Source organism: Gigantopelta aegis, chromosome 8, assembly GCF_016097555.1.
Source record: "Gigantopelta aegis isolate Gae_Host chromosome 8, Gae_host_genome, whole genome shotgun sequence".
Lineage (NCBI taxonomy): Eukaryota > Metazoa > Mollusca > Gastropoda > Neomphalida > Peltospiridae > Gigantopelta > Gigantopelta aegis.
The window spans coordinates 16,201,012-16,223,195 of NC_054706.1; the positions used below are offsets into that span (position 1 = coordinate 16,201,012).

The 22,184-nt window shown below is 34.8% G+C and overlaps 1 protein-coding gene across 3 annotated transcripts in view; it reads left to right on the forward strand.

Moving 5' to 3' along the window:
* Positions 1–458: 458 nt before the first annotated feature.
* LOC121378336 overlaps positions 459–22,184 on the forward strand; it is a 37,036-nt gene continuing 15,310 nt past the window's right edge. For all 3 annotated transcript variants that reach the window (XR_005958707.1, XM_041506462.1, XM_041506463.1), the window contains exons 1-9: positions 459–516; positions 3,500–4,356; positions 5,270–5,350; positions 7,245–7,383; positions 11,240–11,373; positions 12,678–12,752; positions 16,602–16,737; positions 19,692–19,903; positions 21,272–21,508. Coding sequence is in view for 2 of the 3 variants with exons in the window: in XM_041506462.1 (XP_041362396.1) it covers positions 3,504–4,356; positions 5,270–5,350; positions 7,245–7,383; positions 11,240–11,373; positions 12,678–12,752; positions 16,602–16,737; positions 19,692–19,903; positions 21,272–21,508 (1,867 nt within the window). In the remaining variant the exon portion in view is untranslated. The remainder of the gene's footprint in view (positions 517–3,499; positions 4,357–5,269; positions 5,351–7,244; positions 7,384–11,239; positions 11,374–12,677; positions 12,753–16,601; positions 16,738–19,691; positions 19,904–21,271; positions 21,509–22,184) is intronic.

A 22,184-nucleotide genomic window follows, 5' to 3' on the forward strand; every position in this document is an offset into this window, starting at 1 on the left:
AATCGTGACATTCTAAAGTAATCGTAATCGATTACTTTTGTCAAGTAATCGCCCCATCTCTGGTACGATACCGTACTCGCCAGACCCTAAAATCGATGGTCGCCCAACGGACTACCTTTGTAAAAGACTGCTAATTTTCAACCCTGCCAAGGTATTTATTTATTTATTTATTTATTTATTTATTTTACAAATTCCTCTTTCCGTGCTCATGTCATTTACCTCTGGATTTTTAAAAATAATTTTTTACAATCTCTGATGCAAACAACACACTAAATAATATACCATTCAACAGATGGGTACTAAAAGACCATGAGACGAAAGGTAGTGAGTACGAAACGTCCAGGGACGAACCGGATCGAGTACAAAACGTCCCGGAATCTACTCTACTTTGTTCTTGGTCAGAATCCAGTCGGAACGAAATTCCAATTTTTTAAATTGCCAAACGAACGTGCTCTATTTTTAACATCCGGTCAATTTATGTTTGCTGGTTGAAGAATATTTTGTTTGATTAACGAGGTAAAAACAGTGTAGTTTTGGTAAAGCTGCCATTGTGTTGATTAAATCGCAATTGTTACTGTAAACTTATATTAATTTTCTGACCAACGAGATTTGTTATGTAACACCAAATCCCTCGGATCTCCTGATATTCAAGTATTCTGTGTTTTCGTGTTTTTCTCTTTTTCGAACATCCATGTTTTATTGTCTTGCAGATTTATTTATATTTTCATTAAAGAATTGTTATAATATACATTTTATACAGAGATAACTCACAGATTTTTGCCTACCAACCAGTAGGCATAGTAATAAGTTTGATGTTCAAACAAAAAATTCTCAATTGAATAGCAATTTTGCTAGCCCGAGTACTCTTGACTTTAAGAGAGCAAGACGGACATGATCAGTGTAAAGATATTTAATGTAAATATTGTTGTTGTTGTATTAAGGCGGGAATCTTTGACTCATTTGATAGGCACAGATTATGTAGTTTTGACATAGTTTCTCTGGTCATAATGAGAGCGTCTCCGCGTCAACACTGTCCATATGACATATGTTCATCTTGCTCTCTTACGGTCAGAGTACTAGGCATGCAAATTTGCCAGTGTTCTTAATATGGAAATTATTTCCGAAATGTTATATTATAATTGGAATAATAAACGTCCATCAAATTCAAATTAGCCATATTATGATAATGCTTTACCACAGAATAAAAAGTGTTCTATTTACAGTGCTCACCCTGTCGATTGCCAAATTAGTCAATTGCTAATTTTAATACAAAATACAGTGTTTCTGCCAGAAAGACATTTTTGGGTATGGTATACCATACCCAAAAATATATATATAGAATTGAATACAACCACAGTCAAGAAAATGGGTTAAGTTTAGGGTTAGGGTTTAGAAAATCATATGTACAGTAATAATAAGAGTAATTAATTTTGTCCAAAAGTTAACTTAAAAAAGATCTTTAAAAATATTTGTGTATGGTGCCTAGCCCGAGTACTCTGACTGTAAGAGAGCTAAACGGACATTTGGACATAAATACGCTCTCATTACAGTCAAGAGACCAAGCTATGTATTTGTTTGGCAATTGCCGACAACCAAAAAGTTGTTAAAGATTTCAGCTCTAATACCACAACAATCCTATGTTTGAAGTCAAATACATTTACATCGACCATTTTCGAGTTACTTGATTAAAACAAATTCAGATATTAATCACTAATACACACACTACAGAAAGAAACCCGACAGCACCCACAATCAACTAAGCTTCGGCAAACTCCAGACAGCATAATTCTAAGTTCGCCGACCTATATCGTGACTTCGCGTCACATGATCGCCCACTTAGCCATTCCGTCTTCCATGGGCCATCTCAAAACGACAAGTTTCCAACAATCACCAAAAAAAGTTTGTTTTGTGTAACGACACCACTAGAGCACATTGATTCATTAATCATCGGCTATTGGATGTCAAATATTTGGTAATTTTATCATAGTGTTAGAGAGGAAACCCGCTACATTTTATCATTAGTAGCAAGTGATCTTTATAGGCCTATGCACCATCCCAGACAGGATAGCACATACCACTATATGGCACCATACCCATTTTACCCTCTGGCAGAAACCCTGAAAATGGCTAATTAACTCAACTATTTTCAATAATTTTCAAAGAAATACTCTACATATCTCAAAGTTGGCTAAAACTAAATTTGTTTGAGTGTGAGTCCTATCAGAATTCTATGGCTAGCAGACAACGCCATGTGCATGTCGGTATGTTGTCGTTTGTTTTAAAAGATGAAAAATAAAAATTTCAAATATAGCAAATCAAAATATTAGTTATTACTGTTGGATAATTAGGGACGTGTTGGAATCAGTTTGGTTTCGATTGAAGAATGGAAACAGCAACTGTGGAGATAAAAAAAAACCAGTACTATCGGTTTTCCAAATTTGTCTTTTTTAGCCCCTTTCGTCCAAAATGGGGAAAAAAAATTGCTAGGCGAATCATTAACAAAATCCACTTCTGGCACTAACCTGCCGAACACCTGATATTTTTGTGATGTTGATCTGCGAATTCGGTACACATTTTGAACGTCGTGCAGTGTCCTTTGCAATGCAAACTCTGGCAAAAATGAGGCTGAGTTTGAAAAACCCATTTTGTCTTTGAACACAATTTTTTTACGGCACCACATCCATGTGATGTTTTCTTATACATGTTTTGTCTGTCTTCTGCAAAAGTCGTCCATTTTTATATTTGTTTGAACCCTTGATTAGTACCCGTATTCAGCCAAGGTATTTCCAGTGGGTTTTCCAGTCTCTGGGGGTTTTTTTTAATTCCAATTTTTTTTTGGATTTACTGCAATTGGGAAAATGTTTTCTTTGTATCAAAATGAGATTTAAGATAAATCTTTTGTTAAAGTTAATCCAGGTTACAAAGGAATACAATTACCATGATATCAGCCGTTCTTATCGTTATTGTATGACATTATCCAAGGACTTCCGATATTGATCCATTTGATGTGTACTCACACTTCGGCCGAGGTATTCCTTTCTTTGAATTACTTTTAACATTTATTTTCCCTACATTTTTCTTCTAGTTGCAAAACCGAAACTACTCTTTTGTCAAAACCATAACTGAAGCCAAATTTTATAACCACACATCACTATGTTGGATATGTGCTATATTTATTATGCCAAAACAAGATTGCGAAAAATTAGTCATCGATCTTAGGCAAAGATTCCCACTCTGATAAGTAATATAATAATAATTCTGTTTGATTTTAAATACCATGACATTGATACTTTTTGAGTTTACTGATAACAAATATTTCACATATTAATCACAGACACTATAGGAAGCAATCCGTTAGTACATACATATTTAACCAAAGGTTTTCTGTTGTCATCACTGTATGAAATTATATGTTGATTTATAAATCAGTGTTTTCACACTAAAATTAGTATTTTATTTTTAAATTGATAGTTGTTTCTCATAATTTCTGTGTGCACAGGACAATGGATACAGAATTAGATGAACAGTTAGAAGGGACTGGAAGCGGAATTGAAGATGATGATGAAGACTTTCCCACTGAGTGGACTGTAGTTGATGATGCTGGTGATGACATGCTATCATCTTCAGAAGACAGCTCTGTAACCACAAAGAAAGTTGACAGTTCTGACAAAAAGGACAAGTCATCAAGTAGTAGACACAGCAAAGAATCTGCAAACAGAAAGAAAGATGATGGAAGTTCAAAGTCAAAGAGAGATGATGGAAGTTCAAAGTCTAAACGAGATGATAAGAGTTCAAGGTCTAAGAAAGATGATGGGAGTTTGAAGTCCAAGAGAGATGATGGGAGTTCGAAGTCCAAGAAAGATAGTGGGAGTTCAAGGTCAAACAAAGATGATGGGAATTCAAAGTCCAAGAGAGATGAAGGAAGGAGGACTGAAAGGTCACAGGCAAGTAAGTCCAATGGCACCCACAGTCATAGTAGACAGAAATCGGTTGACAGAAAATCAGACTCCAATTCCAGAAGTAGGAGGCACGATTCTCGAGATCGGAGGAGTTCAAGATCACAAGATAAAAAAGCTGACTCAAGTTCTAGAGATAAAAAGCATGACTCTCAAGATGATAAAATGTCTAAAGAGAGTACATCACATTCAACCAGTTCAAAAGTGGCAGAAACCAATGATGTTGTTCAGGTTGATGGCAGCACTAAAGTTAAACTTGAAGATAACGAGAAAGGTAAAAATAAAGAGACGTTGAAACCGAAAGAGACTGAAGAAAAAGATGAACCTTTGCCAAGTGGGTACCCACTGCCAAGCATATCTACAGATTTGGTTTTGTTCACCGGCTACAAGCAAAGTACAAGTAAGTGAATGTATTAGACCATTTGCAGAAATTTAGTTCGCTATTTGGTCGCATATGCTACCATTTTTTTTTTTTTTATTTCATGCTGTCTATAGATATAAAAATAGAAGGGGCCATCTGGCTTCAAGATCAACAAGTTACTGTAGAAGGCTGAAAGTAGTACCAAGCCTGGAAATAAGCATTCAGTCATGGATGTTGTCCAGTCCAAATTTGTCATTTAATCATTTATCAAGCTTTGACAGTCACAAACTTAATATTAGCAGTCAATTTTTTTCTGACACGAAATGAAGCATTTTTGTGTTGAATCGGTTCAATGCATTACATTTAAATGCATATTTAAAATAGTTTTGGACCACATCATGCAATATGCACGTGTACAGAAGCCTAAAGGAGAATCCGTAATTGGTCGACGTATTCTGAATAACTCACTCAAACAACAAACACATTGAAAGTTTCCCCTCTAAACTGAACAGTGTGCAAATTATTTAATTCCAATGTGTTTATTTAATGTACATATTGTACCTCTAAAACTGGACGAACACACATGTAGTACTAATTATTTATAGCAGAATATCACCGTGGCCGATTACCTATATATACAGACCACTATTGTCATATGCGCATGGTACGGGTTAGCTGTCAGTACTTACAGCTTATGTTGCTGTTCTGAGAAAATATAGAATACTACACTCATTTTCGTAGATATCATTCTTACAAAACAAGCTATCTTTTCTGGTATCTGACTGAACAAACAGGGTGGGGGTGGGGATCATACATATTGTCAACTGATATTTGACTACAACTTGACAAAACAATTTTGTTTGGCTTTATTTTTAGTTTATTATAGAGTTAGCCGTTAACGTTTAAGTTTAAAGACCTCACTACTACATGTATGTACTGATTTCTTGTCCAGGATGTCGTCTGGTCACTGGCGGAGCAGAGAATCCTCCAGAGGTGATCCCATACCATCCTACCAGTAATACTCCAGGACGAAGTAAGTATATAACAGTCATTGTTTATGCCATTGCAGAATCATTATCATCCCATTCAGCATAATATATTACATAGTAGTTTTCCTCACTGTTTGTATCACATATTTATACAACGAAAATGCATCACAGCCAGTGTCATCTTATTAAACAAAATACATCAGTGTCATCTTGAGCATTAAGTAAAATATACCCAGTTGGTGTCATCCCATTAAACAAAATACATCACAGTCTGTGTCGTCTAGTTAAACGAAATGTATCACAATCGATGTCATTTCATTAAACAAAATATATCACAGAGAACATTTTGTTCAGTATCGTTTAAGAGATCACTACACAATTGCTAATCAATTTTCAGTCGACTATAAATATCGCTAATCAACATTTTGAGAAAAAAAATGTTTCCTGTCCTCTCTATCACAGTGTCTGATTCCTTTCCATCACACAGTATATTGGATGATTCAGTAAGCACAATACACCATGCGATCAGTGTCATCTGATTAAACACCATACAAGGTGAATGTCCTCTCCATCACAATCTGTGTTCATCCCATCATGATCGTACAAGCAGTGTCTGCTCCTTCACAGTGTTAGCTCATTCGATAAGCAAAATACAGGTACATTATAATCAGTCTGTCATTGAGTAAATGAAGCAGGTACACCACAAGCAAAGGTATCTCAAAATACAGGTACATTATAATCAGTCTGTCATTGAGTAAATGAAGCAGGTACACCACAAGCAAAGGTATCTCAAAATGCAGGTACATTACAATCAGTCTGTCATTGAGTAAATGAAGCAGGTACACCACAAGCAAAGGTATCTCAAAATACAGGTACATTACAATCAGTCTGTCATTGAGTTAATGAAGCAGGTACACCACAAGCAAAGGTATCTCAAAATGCAGGTACATTACAATCAGTCTGTCATTGAGTTAATGAAGCAGGTACACCACAAGCAAAGGTATCTCAAAATGCAGGTACATTACAATCAGTCTGTCATTGAGTAAATGAAGCAGGTACACCACAAGCAAAGGTATCTCAAAATACAGGTACATTACAATCAGTCTGTCATTGAGTAAATGAAGCAGGTACACCACAAGCAAAGGTATCTCAAAATGCAGGTACATTACAATCAGTCTGTCATTGAGTTAATGAAGCAGGTACACCACAAGCAACGGTATCTCAAAATGCAGGTACATTACAATCAGTCTGTCATTGAGTAAATGAAGCAGGTACACCACAAGCAAAGGTATCTCAAAATACAGGTACATTACAATCAGTCTGTCATTGAGTAAATGAAGCAGGTACACCACAAGCAAAGGTATCTCAAAATACAGGTACATCATAATCAGTTTGTCATTGAGTAAATGAAGCAGGTACACCACAAGCAAAGGTATCTCAAAATACAGGTACATTACAATCAGTCTGTTATTGAGTTAATGAAGCAGGTACAACACAAGCAAAGGTATCTCAAAATACAGGTACATCATAATCAGTTTGTCATTCAGTAATTGAAGCAGGTACAACGAGCAAAGGTCTAGGATCGATCCCCGTCATTGGGCCCATTGGGCTATTTCACGTTCTAGCCAGTGTACCACGACTGGTATATCAAAGGCTGTGGTATGTGCTATCCTGTGTGTGGGATGATGCATATAAAAGATCCCTTGCTACTAATGGAAAATTGTAGCTGGTTTCCTCTCTAAGTCTGTATGCAAAAATTACCAAATGTTTGACATCCAGTAGCCGATGATTAATAAATCAATGTGCTCTAGTGGTGTCGTTAAATAAAACTAACTTAATTTTTTTTGTTTGTTGCCGCTCTACTTTTACAGTTCTACACATAATGTGACATATTGTATTTAAATTGTTTTTAATTTGTATTTGGGTTTTTTCTTTCAGAAATGATCAAATGGGGCATGCGTATTTATCCCATATTTTGGGCAGACCTGACACAGATAGAAATGACGAAAGTGTTCAACATTTGTGCACATATTGGCATATTTTTCTTTCAGTTTCCAAAGAATCCCCCTAAACATGGGTATGTATATAGTCTAATAATTTCACAGTTCCTTTTTTTTGTTAACAAATCACTGTCAGTTATAATTGGTTGTCATCAGAGGTTTATGACTGTTTGTGACTGTTTATTTTCCCCATTTTAACATTAGATTATTGGTTGGTCAGTGTAGTGAATCTACACCTTACTAAATGGTGCATTCACAAGTATGGAGCACGGCCCTGTCAAGTAGTCCCATACCGAAATGGAATACTATGGCAGGCCATAGGATTTCAAATTTCATGGGAAACACTTTTTGGGTTTCATTCCTTGTGATCATAGGAACCTATCGGAAACTGTTTTTAAAAAACAGTTATATACATGTGTATATATTATTTTCCTTGAATTGTCATATTCATACATGTATAATAATCATGTGAAATTTGTTTTTGGTTTTCATGATTTTACTGACACGGTAGTACGGGAAACAGTCATTTCTGTGAGGGGTAGGATGTAGCCCATTGGGTTATTTCTCGTTCCAGCCAGTGCACTACGACTGGTATATCAAAGGCCGTGGTATGTACTATCCTGTCTGTGGGATTGTGCATATAAAAGATCCCTTGCTGCTAATCGAAAAGAGTAGCCTATGAAGTGGCAACAGCAGGTTTCCTCTCTCAATATCTGTGTGGTCCATAACCATATGTCTGACGCCATATAACCGTCAATAAAATGTGTTGAGTTTGTCGTTAAATAAAACATTTCTTTCTTTTTTCTTTTGTTTCTGTGAAATCTGAATGGCTGTGTGGCTTTACCGTTCAGCTCATCAGCGTCCATGTTTGTATTGTCAAAAACAAAAAATGTCTTATATCTCTGTGTTAAACATGTAATTTTAAGAAGACTGTTAGTCAACTTATTTTTTGCAAAGGTAGCAAACTCTGGATAGTCTCTTTAACCAATAATGTGTAAACAATCATTTCCACATGGCTGTCAGCTTTTAACATTTGGATTTATCAGAACTAATTTTTTTCATATTGGCCTCCTGACTATTAAATTTAAAAATGTTGGGCACAAACTCTGGGTTGGAGAATTTTTGAGACACGAAACCAGCATATTTCAGAGTTTACGTTGAACCCCCAAAATTATTAACAATTTGGCAAAATTGATCAGAAAATTGGTAGTCAAATTCAAATGGCTGCACTTGAATTACGGTAGGTAAACAATTAAAATGGCTGTACATTTTTGAAATTAGCTTTCTGGTGAATTAATACTGGTAATGAAATATATTTGCCAAATTCAAGTTATATTCACATTTGTGGAATGACAGCTTAAAGCCTTATGTACTAAAGTGATTAGATTCCCAGTATAGTTTTCTCAGGAGAGCTTACAAGTCACCTATTGGATAATTCTGCAATGGACTTTCTGTAACAAAGTAATTTTAGGATCCTTAAAAAGAAAAGAAGTTTAAAAATCCAAAAATCCCAGACCACAAGTGCCTGTACCAGGATGTTATGATTTTGAAATGTTTTGAAATTGGAAACTGAAATTTTTTTCATCAGTTTTGACAAATTTTAAAGAACACTTCTCTTAGTTATCATCTGTCTAAAAATTATGAAAATATATTGATTAATTTCCCTGATGTTTGGGTACGTAATTTCACCTTTAGTACCACCTTTAGTACCGTCTGTGATTTTATCACCGTGGTTGATGTTTGTTGGGTAGACTGTATATTAGATATGTACATGTCATTATTGAAATGAATATTTTGGATAACAGAATTTTTATAAAGGATCCTTTATGCGTTGTAATTAGTAGAGGGCACATCTTTCCCTCACTTGACCTGGGACCCAATTCTCTCAACTCACGTTGTTCTAGATAACTGACCTGTCACAGATAAATCACATAACTTGTCTTGTTTTTGAACATTATAGTTAACCTTTAGACTACTGGATTAATTTTGACAAAAACCACGTTGAGTGGGTACAAGTTTATAATTTTTACTGACATATATTCACTTAAATATTTTATAAATACATAAAATAAAGTTTATATATGAATAAGTAAGTATTTTTTTGGTGGGTTTTTAGTAATTTTTATGATATTTTAGATCAGTTAATGGTGATTAAAATTAGGCAAAAATAGAAAAAGTTGTGTATACTTATGGGCATTTGTGGCCAGCTGACCAGTATTTATGTCCATTATTCCCAATAACTGGTTTTCTGAGCAGAATTTTCTTTAAAAAAAACAAAAACTACGATTCATATTGCAATATTTGGTGATTTTTGTTGTTGGAAAAACTATCAAATTTATTATGAAATTAGCTGTCACAATCAGCTATTGATCCCTGAAAATGACCGTACCGTGCCGCCATTGTTGTCAAGCAAAAATACTTGTCGAAAACCACTGATCTCAAAATTCCAAGCTATTTTCCACTGAAAAACAACAATGACCGTACCGTGCCACCATTGTTGTCAAGCAAAAATACTTGTCGAAAACCACTGATCTCAAAATTCCAAGCTATTTTCCACTGAAAAACAACAAACAAAAGGTAGCATATTGTAAACTAAACTGTTTCCTGTTAAGATTTTTTTTTTCCGGTGAGTGTTGTATGCAAAACAGTGGGAAATATGAATTGGGAAATGCACTGTATACAGTGTACAGTATGTCGAATAGCGTGACGTCGGTATAGATATCTCGTCTGCAGTAGTCAGAAGTTTAAGTTTCATTAGCCTTTGAAGAAGCCAAAATGCTTTACTTTCCTAGAAGTTAACATTACATACGTAAACTGTTTTTCTGTCAACATGATTGCACCATTGTACCCATGCTAGAAAATTGTTCCCTTTTTAACAATAGTTTCATTTATCAGACCGAAACATCTCTAATGGATCCAGTATCATCAGTAGTTGGTTCAAAACAAACTGTTAATCTGTTCCATTGTGTGCAAATTTCACATGATTAATAATCCAGTCATACATGTAACATTCATTAACGTGTGTGATTATTGAGGTATGCAGTGCCTCAAAAATATTAATCTGAAGGTAGTTTAGATAGTGCTAAACCAAATAACATCCGGCTGGGTCAAAGTTTGAGATGCACCCAACTTTTAATAAAGAAAGTTAACACCACAACTCTTGCGATAAGTGATAAATATGAGTGTTTTGGCTGTAAGAAAATCAGTTTTATCTGGGCAAAAAATGTATGCAATTTTATGTCATCTAGTACCACCATGTCAAGTAGCCTTGTGCTTGAAACGTAACCAAAAAAAACAAATAGTTAAATTTTGTATGGAACTAGGGTAGTCATAGATGCTACCCGTTATTTCTGAAATGAGCAGCTTGACCCCCAATGTTTTCTGATTCCCTTTAAGGGTGAGGGGTGGTAGTATTTATATCTGCAGTGTTTATGTCCATTGATACACTGCAGGTAGGAGTTTTAGCCACATATGTTACTATTGTTGTCTATGGGATTTACTTTGGTAGTATACACCCTGAAATTTTGTGTATACATGTAGCTTTATCATCTGTTACAAATCAAGTTTGACTTTATTTTTTATCATCCTAGGAGATACGAAAATTTGTTTTCTGGACTTGTTTTTGCAATGCTTGAAGATATTGAGATGAAACTTTGTATGTAGCTTTATCATGTACTGTATTGAGCTGAAATTTAGTTTTTAAGTTTTTTCATGTAGTTATAGCTAGATCAAGTTTGACTTTAAAGGCAATTTACCCATTTTTCAAGTCTCTTGAACTTAGAATATACTAAAATTTGTCAGGCCAGGTAGGGGACATGCATTGCTTTAGCAGTACTCTCATAATGCTTGTTTACTTTATGGTCAGGTAGTAACGTGGTGACCTAAACGATTGTTATAAACATTTTGATGTTTGTTTCTTTGTTTTTTCCCCAGTGACATAAGTCTCATGCTACACCACCCAAATCATGTTAAAGATATTTTTCTGAAGCTTACGGAGATGACAATGACTGCACCAGAATGCAACATTTTCGTGAACAGAAGAAAAGATGATGGTACTTTTGAGACAGGTAGAAACTTGTTTTTGTCACTAAGAATCTCAGAAGTGATAGTCATAGCATTGTTAGCAGAGCATGAACTTAAAGGGACACTCCTGAGTTTGTTGACATTGTAAGATGTTCCGACTAATAATCTGTTTTAACGAATAAAATTACATACTAAATATTGTTTCTTCTTTAGAATATAGGAGTATATATATTCAGTGTTTCTTGTTGTTCTATTATATGTATGTAGCCCAAACTGGATTTGGTCTCCCAACAATTTCAAATATATTTTGGGAAACAAAATGAAGTTTCAGCTAATACAATACTGGGATGATCAGAAACACATTTAAATATATACAGACAATGAAATTTTATGCAGGAAAATGTATTTAATTTAAATTTGTTATCCTGGAATTGTCTCTGGTAGTCCGTAACATCTCAATAGTGGCAACACACTTAGGACTGTCCCTTTAAAAATTTGGTGCCTGCCTACATATATGGCAGTTTTGAGACTGCCAACAGTAATTTGAAAAGAGTAACTTTTGCAAATCTCATTTCACGTAGCCTATTTTATGTTTGTGCTTTAAATTTAAGACATAACAGGGGTAGAAATTAAGAAATATTTCTACTGGCTTTTTGGGGACTAGTAGCCAAGATAGTTTACTAGTCCTCAAGACCAATCACTACTCCTACTATTGGGCCATCCTGAGAAGATGAAATCTATGTGGGTTCCAGCAAACTGTTAAGGAACACATATTTTGTGTAGTGTATCATAGTATGATGGCGAAATAGACTGATAGCATCTAAAAGTTGGATCACATCACCTCAGAAATTCTAGACTAGAGGCGAGAGATGGGGGGGGGGGGGGGTAAGCATTAGTCTCTATTCCTGCATCGTTTTACAAGTTTCACAAAAAGGAAATTGGTTACCTGAATATATGTTTGCGTAATTCATAAAATGGGTTGTGAAAATGTTCAATTCTCAGAAGTGTGTATATAAAATATCCCTGTTCAGTAGAAGTAGACTATTTGGTGAAATTTTATTTTATCTGTCACTTTCTGGACTAAGTGCCATTTATAATAACTTTATGTTAAACACCAGAATTAAAAAATATGCTGGTGTGTCAGTAAAGAAACGTTCCTTTCTTTTTCTGTTGTGAAATGAGAAAAATGATAAAATTGTATTTGCAATATATTGTACACTCATCAAACATTGTTATCTAAGATTAATTGTACATTTCATAAATTATGTTATCTTATTTACTGTACAGTAGGTTAGTCAATTCTTTGCATGTTTTTTTTTCTTAATCAGGTTTCTTTTCTTTTCACCAGCTGAAGTAAAGTTCCTTCATAAGATAAATCAAGACCTGAATCCGATTCCTCGCAAAGACCGATCTACTGTAGAAGGTATGAGAGACTCCTTTAGGCTTCATGCTGATTTATTCCTTCATTTTTATTTATTTTCAAGCTTATACCCACTTAAGGTTCAAACTCTCTATTCTGGGCATGCAGCTTTGTTGTTTCAACATTTATTTTCTTGCCTATTTCAAAAGTTAGGGTTCACATGGGTCATGAACCGGACATGTTTGAACGTCTTGGAATTTTGCAAATTTGTGTCTTTTGCCAGGTCTCGAAAGTCAAGCATTTTGTTTAATTGTATCGTAGACAATTGATAATTGATTTTGTTCCAATTTAAAATATTACAAGAAGAGACTGGCAGTTCACCTCAAAACATTGTAATAATCTTTCAAAATCCTTTAAAAAAAAGAAAAGAAAAAGAAAAGGTTATGCTAAAGTGCCTTTTAAAAAATCATTGAAAGTCTTGGAATTTGTTTAAAACAAAGTGTATAAACTGTGGTACGCTATCCTAGACATCGAGTTCAGCTATCTTTGCCTTTAATGGAAGCAATCTGTCACTTTTATGGGATTGGCAGTTACTACTTGGTGGACAAGTAAATTTAGGACAAACAGCTGAGCATCAGAACTTAGGCATGTCAACAGAGATATTTTTAGTATTAATTTTAGCTTATCAAAATGTACTAGTTACAGGTCACCTTTGTTTTAAATAATAACCGTGCATGTCATTTAAATTGGTCAAGTAGAGGTACTGTACATGTTAGTAAATATATTCCATTATGTCTTCTAATCACATTGTTTTTGGACCATATTTCATGATCTATCATACCATTGTATGTACTTGGGGAAACATACCATAACCACATTAATAAATTGGGTAAAACTGAGCCTAGTGGTGTTGGAGTCAGTACTGGAATCTCAAGCCTACCATTGCCTTGGATGAGAAATGAAGCTGTATCCAGCCTTCAATCTGATGACGCCAAGAAGACTAATCCTGGTCTGCAGTGAATCTCAAAGTTTCTGGTTTTATGTTGCAAAATTTCCTCTGTAAGGAAGAAGATCGTGCGAAGTGCGGGGCAGAAGATTTCATACAAGCATCTGTTCTAGTTTGCATGCTGGTTTGACATCTTCCAAAAGATGCAAATGCCAAATGATGACCTAATGTACTTCTGGGTTCTCAAACTCGTACCAGTTTATCTCAAATGTTATTCATGTAAATCAATGACCAACCCCTGTAATTGCCCACAGCAATCGGCAATGCCATGGAGATTGCCGTGGAGTTTTTAATTCTCCACGGCACTTTTTTTTTGCTATGGGCTATATTAGAATTTTGTTTCCACTGCTTGTTTTTTGCAGTGGACATTTTCTTAATTGCAGGGGTTGAATGATTAGTTACTTGGGTATAAAACCATTTAACTAAATTTTTTATTATTCTAGATTTTGAATGTTCCTTATCCTGAAGTTACCATTTATACATTGGAAACTTCAACATTTCACTGAATGGACCTATTTCAGGAGATCAGCATCAAAGTCATCTCTTTCTTTTCTCTCTCTTTTTTCTCTTTGTCTTTTCTAAGTCTAAAATAACCAATGAAGATGAAACATTATCTCACTAAGATGTGGATTGCATTTGCCATGGGAAGGTTACCATTTTGAAGTGCTCGGTGTAAAAGAACCCATGTGGTATCGACTCCACCTGAAGGATCAGTTCTCACATTTGAAATATGCGGTGTAGTAAAGCTCAGTTTAAACAATGCATTCAAAATGCCTGTTTATGTAGGTCTTTAAGACAAGTAAATGTTCAAAAAGACCATTCAGATAATTTGAAGACTTCCCAGTTTGATTGTTGTGAATGGTAATCACCCACAGTTTGGCCTACTGTTTAGAAGAAATCAGGTGCCATTTTTCAGGAACAAGTTTCCAGAATATGGCCCCATGCAAGTCAAAAGTAGATCATGAAATGTGATTGTCTTTGGAACCAGCAACACCTGACTAAGAAACTTAGCATGAGAAGAATTAGAAAATGCAGATTATTTCGATGACTTTTGAATCTAGTCTTTTACAGTTTAGACTGCTGTTTAAAAGAGCTCTGCATGCCAAAGTTGACTCCATGAGCAGATGATGAGATTTTGTGGCCCTTCCAGGTATCAGCTTAGTTGACATGACATAAAATGTGAACAGCAAAACTGATACCACATTCAAAAATCATATCTCTGCTCAAAACAGTGAAAGGTTTCTGTTTTTCATCAGGAAACATTTTGATTCTGCAATTCTGAACAAAATGTTCCCTGTTCCTATTAAAATGAACTACCACACCAGAACAAACAAAAATCAGGATGACAGCATTGCATGCAGTTTGCAGAACACAGGTCTGGAGTATGACACAGAGACATATGGCATGTTTGAAGAGACAAGAACTGGGATGTGGAGGTGGACAGCAAATAAGATTGCAAGACAGAAATTGCTCACAGAGGGAAGAAATGGAATGGAACTGAAAGAAGATAAAGGACAGCAATATTTAATTCTGCTCCAACTAATGGAGAACTTGCATGAATCTGGTTCTGTGGGTTTTATAAGGTGTTTTTGAGATTGTTCTCCAGTTATGCATGCTGAGTTATCAGCACTGCAAAATCTGGGGAAAGTCATCTCAAGGTATTGAGAGTTAGTGAGATCTCTACAAAACTTGTTGCAAGTTAATGATTGCTGCAGCCAGATGTATTACATAATATAGGTTTTTAAATGTACACTACTTACTTGTAGATTATTATGTCTGCTGTGTATTACAGTTATTACGTTTTCACTAAAGCTTGGATGTTTAGAGATTTTGTAAATTTGTAAGTGTTAGAAAGAAAAAACAAAAACAAAACAAGAAATTGTCAATGCTGTAAATTTGTATATCAGTGTTAGAAAGAAAAAAAAAGAAGACAAAAACAAGCAAGAAAATGCCATTGTCAATGAATAAGATAGAATGTCCATACATCAAAATAAACTAGTGCTTAACATTTGTTGTTTTCTGAACGCTGGACAGCTTTCAGTGTAAAATTGCTATTGAAATATTTTTATTTGGTGACTATGAATGCCTACGTCAGTTAAGGAGTGTCATGCTTAAATGTCAATAAACCTAGTGCTGTGACCTCGATTAATTTACATCTAATTTGCAAAGTTATCAAATTCTTAAAAGTATGTGATCTGAAAAATGTCACATACTTTGATTGCACTTAAACTGAGATATTATATGATAAATATATATATTGTTTATGCCAGTATGATTTAGAGAATAATATAGGTATTTAAAAGCAATAATCAAGTAGATAATGAGAAATTACAAGAGATGTTAAATAAAGACAAATAGTTTTGCACAGTTTCTGTGAATTTTATTAAACATTTATTTCTTTTAAACAAAAATGGCTGCTTACAGTGAACATTCATTGTAAGAGTGCCAACTTTAGATTTGACTATTGTGAATTACTACGGACCATGTATGACATGGGTTTTGTGTATTGTGTATTTAAGCCGTGTATGACATGCTAATTTACTACAGTGTATTGCTTTGACCAGTTTATTACGTGAACTACTTTGTGTTAGGGAGGTTTTAGACCTGGTGTCAAACAGTATCCGTTTATTAATTGGGTATTCATATTTGTTCTAGTGACCAAAAGATTCTGTTTCAGATCGAAACCTTTACGCAGTTGCTTTTAGGTATTCACAAATATGAGTCTTGGTGCTGATATTGTGATAATATACATTTTGTTGTTGTTTGTAAACATAAGTGTGGAATGGATGATAGATTTGTTAAAGTCTGTCATTGAGTTTTGCTCAATGCAAGGTGTGTTGTAATGACTCAGGGTTTTCGTAGCATGTATGAAAGGTGAGGACAGATGTATAGATTTCTTTTTACAGGAAAGGAAGAAAATAGAACAATTAAAGTACAGAATATTCCCGAAGGGACATCAAAGGAAATGGTGCAAGTGATGTTTCCTTTATCGGAAGTTGCTGAAATCACATTTAGTGGATCGAGTAGGGGAGAAGTAACAGGGTAAGTTCATACAGGTAGTTATTGTACACCTACAGTTGTAACAAACAACCAGAGCTCTCGGAACGCACAACCTAGAGATGTATACATGTATTGTTTTAATAAATACAAAATAAATAAAAAGAAAGGCAATTTTTAAATGATGATAAGAACCAATTTAAAATATGCTTAAGAAGAAAGACAATTTATTGTCTGCCAGTAACAGTATTACCCATTATAGCATCATGGGAATGCCATGCAAAGTAATGTAATGGTTCTGACTTTTATTAAAGTCTGGACATCATACATTCTTATAAGCATGGACACGGATCAGAATTGACCAGATTGAAAGAATCTGAATGCTGATAGAAGAGGATGTCATGAAATGGCTCCGTCTGTCCTTAAATATATTGTTCTGAATTTATAAAGCCTAGTTTTTGTCTTATTACACACATACATAGACAATGCTGAAACGTGTGTTTAGAAAGAACAGGCTTTGTAAATCTGGCCCATTGTGATTTGCTTTAATGGTGTTAACCGTGTTAACTGAATTCAGATAACACTTGACTCTTTGTCTACTACAAACATCATTGTGCAATTCTGAGCATGGCTTTGTGCTGAATGCAGCTTGAAGACAAACAAGCACCTATTGCCTGAAAGACAACAACTGAGGTGTGGAGCTGGACAGCAAAAGAGTTTGAAAGATCGGAGAAGCTGCCAGGTCTGGATGACATGAGATGAAAATCAAAGAAGAGAAAGGGGGGAAAAATCCAAAACCTGAACATATTCATGAAATGCTCCAGATTTTTATACTCTGGATTGAGACTTTTGTCTGCAAATCCAAATGGTATGAAGTTCAGCATACAGTTTGAGGAAATTAGCACAATGCTGTTGTGAATGACCTCTGCTTTATCCTGACACCATTCTGGAATATGTTGTCAGGTTACAAGACACAACATATTTGACGTAAATAGTGAAGTTATCATCCTTAAAATTCAGATACGAATTGATGGAGACTATGTACATGTTCATGTCCTTTGGATATGCATGTATAATAATAATTATGAAGAATTCATTATCCAGAAGAAGTTCATCAGATGTCAGCATGTCTCGAAATGGGGGAAAATAGCTTGCTTCTGCTGATCTGAAGATCGACTTACACAAATATGACGATCGATAATGACATGATGAAGTCCCAAGAAGTTCTTGTTGCATGTGATTTTGCTAAATGGTTCAAATATGATTTAAAAAGAAGATTTACATTTGAAGGATGTTAGTAAGTTTGACAAAAGGTTTACCTTCACTGAGGACCTGTAAGGAATGAACGTAATACACACACATACAAGATGTCTCTTTTCTGTCACCAATGACATTCCACAGATTGGAGATCTAAACCATCAGTGTAGATGCTTTTACCATCATGCTATGAAGTTGGCCATCATCCACATATGTTGTCCAATATCCAGGTTATTTGTTGGGAGATAGAAAACATCAGTGCAGATGGTTTTATCATTATGCTGTGAAGTTAGCCATTATCCAGAGATGTCAGCCCATATCCAGAGAGTTCATCCAATATTCAGATGGTTGATCCAGGCTCCAATATGGAAGATATTAAACATCAGAGCAGATGGGTTTACCATTATGCTGTGGATTTGGACATTATTAAGAGAGATCATCCGGTATCCAGGTTGTTTGTCCAATATCCTGTTGGTTCATCCTGTATCCAGATAGTTTGTCCAGTATTCAAATGATTTATCGAGGCTCCATTGAAGTTCCACAGGTGGGAGGTATAAAATGCCAGACTGCAGATGGTTGTTTCATTATGCCATGGATTTAGCTTTTATCCAGTATCCAGATAGTTTGTCCAGTGCCCTGATGGTTTGTCTAGTATTCATGTGATTTATCAAGGCTCCATTCAAGTTCCATTATGCTGTGGATTTAGCTGTTATCCAGTATCCAGGTTGTTTGACCAGTATCCAGATAGTTTGTCCAGTGTCCTGATGGTTCATCCAGTATTCAGATGGTTCGTCCTGTATCCAGATGGTTCGTCCTGTATCCAGATGGTTTGTCCTGTATCCAGATGGTTTATCCGGGCTCTAATGAAGTTGCATATATGGGAGATAAAAAACACCAGTGCAGATCATTATGCTGTGGATTTAGCTATTACCCAGAGAGTTTGTCCAGTATCCAGATGGTTTATCCTGTATCCTAATGGTTCATCCTGTATCCAGATAGTTTGTCCAGTATCTAGATGGTTTATTCTGTATCCTAATGGTTCATCCTGTATCCAGATAGTTTGTCCAGTATTCAGATGGTTTATCCAGACTAATGGGAGATATAAGACGTCAATACAGATGGTTTTAACGTTATCCAGAGATGTCGTCCAGTATTCAGGTAGTTTGTCCAGTATCCCGATGATTTGTGCAGTATTCATTATCCAGAGAGATGGTATTATGAATATTTAATTATATTTTTAAAGGTAAATATTTGTATAATGGTATGAAGAAGCAACTCTACAGGTGTCAAGTGATTTTCTTTTGTGATAGTCGCTTGCCATCCAAAATGCAAAACAGTATACAGAAATGTACAAAACACACAAAGACACACACACACACACTGGCACATAGACATTATGAGTAGAAATGAACTTGTTTTAAACAATTTCAGACATTTTAAATATTTGTGTAGGAAAAGTATTAAACAATGACTTGTGCAAATATGTTGTGTATAATTGTTTTTAACATATCTGTATTTCAAAAATGGTAATTTTTACTAATTGCTACAGGTACTGATATTTAGTAGCCTGGGATTATTTCATTATGTGTTAATTATTACTAGATGAGGACCTTAGGTTTACCATATACCTCATATTGATGCATATTATTGATAATATTTGGTCTCTCGTGCTAAACTATTGATATATTTTACTGTTCGTTGATATACATGTACATGTATTCCTTAGTGTTATTTAATTACAGGACAACTATTGTAAAGTTCCGAAATCCAGGCTTTGTGAAGCAGGTGATGACTTGTTATGAACACATGAAAATAGGGAGTAACAAACTCACTCTAACCTTTACTGGCAAACTCATTGATACTGAGAAGGATACAGCAAAGAAGGATACAGCAAAGAAGGATACAGTAAAGAAGGATACAGTAAAGAAAGTAACTGGAGAAACAGACACTAAAAGTGAGACAAGTTCAATACATTTATCCTGCAATCACTATATATATATGATACAAGATATGATAGGTAGAACAATTTCTATATTTTCAGTCACTGATAAAAAATATAGCTAGTTGGGATGGAACAACTTTCAGTCCTTGGCTTTTGAAAAACCATGGCAAGTGAAAAATTGCACACCTCAAAACACTTAGGCGAGTGAAACATTGCACTAATCAAAATGCTACGGCAAGTGAAAACCAAGCATTATTAATTTATGAAGTACTTGGTACACGTAAATGTAGAGACATATGTTGCAAAAATAACTAATAAAACAATAATGTTTTCTTCTAATTTTATGTTGTTTGGTTCATTAGTGTAGTGTGACTTCTTTTCCCTTTCAGGAATGGAGTTATTCACAAATTTCAGGAGCAGTACCATAGAAATATAATTATGACATACACTGATGCAGACAATTTAATTTTTTAAAATTACAATATGTACTATTCAGATAATTTGATGCACACAATTATAGATACCTTTTCAGTGGTTTAGATGGTTTGATGAACGTTTAGCTAAACGTGTTGGAATCAACTTGTCTTGAATTTCATTATTATGTACAACGTACATTATTATGATAGTTAGGATGGGAAAAACCCACTGGCTCTGAGGAGGTGGTTCAATTAGAACTATGACCCAAGCATCTCGGGTGTGCACTACCAACTTAATTAGATCCCTCTTATTAATTTAAAAATAATAATAATTTAATTCAACAATTACGCAACCAGTCTCCCTGCCTCAACATTTTGTAACATGTCATTTGACCTACCACTACCAGTTATGAACGGCTTTGTCAAGTCAGCATTACATTATTGATCTAAAACGGTCCCAATGTTGTTAATAAAAAATATACAAACTACGACAAAATCTGTCATTACAAAGGATTTTTTTATTCTAAATGTGGGATACCACAATAAAGATAGTCTAAAAAAAAAACCCATCATAAATGCGAAATAAGTTGTCAAGTAGACCAGCGTGTGCATGCAGCCAGAGTTGCAAGAGTAAAAATAATCTGACCCCGATAACTCTGATTGGTCAATATGCCACAGAGTACTAAGCATCAAATCATGTTCCAGTCACATGGTCTCTGATTTTCAAACAAAAATTAAATAGTCGGCTATGATCATTGATTACTGTTACTATATGTTGTACATATATATATACATATATATATGCAAGATGTGCATTCATTAACCTCTGGTTGAAATACAAATATTTGAATGAAGTTTTGTTTGATTTCTTTTTAAAGATTAAAAAAGAAAAAGAAGACTTTTGTTTGTAAATGAGACCTTGGCCATCTGTAATCTAATGATCTACATGTATTCTGTATATCAGATCCTGTAAAGAAGAGTAGATTTGACAGCCGAGGTCCGGTTCATTCTAGTTATCATTCCACCAATAAGAATTCCAACCGAGGCAACCCGGAGAGGGACATCAGTCGGTTGAGGCAGCAGAGATGGGAGATGGAGCGACGGGCGTTGGTGTTGAAACAACAGAACCTGATGGTGGTGCAGCAGGTACAGGACAAAGCGATCCTCGCAACAAACATGATGGCGTCTGGTGGAGTGTCAGGTAGATGTTGGGGTTTGTTACAGTTATCAGCATGGTGATATGTTACAGTTATCAACATGATAATGTTAGTTATCAACATGATAATGTTAGTTATCAACATGATGATATGTTACAGTTATCAACATGATGATATATTACAGTTATCAACATGATGATATGTTAAAGTTATCAATATAAAATAATTTTAAATAATGTTGTGAAAAACAAATGTACTGAGTGCTATTTGACATTCAGTGTTTTATTTGTTAGTTACATTACACCATGTTTAGACATCTGCAAAATACATCAACATTCATTATAGAGCAATTCCACGAAAAATGATACCTCTGGAGTGAATTTTTTTTCCCCTCTTATGCCTTTATTTTTCACATTATTATTTGTTAATAATCAATAAACCATAAAATACTCAGGTTTTAATTCAAAACTGTGTCATATGACCTGGCGTCCATCTTTAATTTCTGCTATTTCCTCCTAAGAATAGAATCCAAATTGCACTGAAATCTTTTTTCAAAAATGTCGTTAAAATTGGACGAATATGGTAAAGGTAAGTATTGCATTTTGTTTCTAAGATCTTAATGGTAATTCCCAAACAACACAAATTTATAAATTTAGAATAGATTTTTATGAGTAAAAACTTGAACTTACAGTATGACCTCGTTGCGTCAGTTACCTTTTG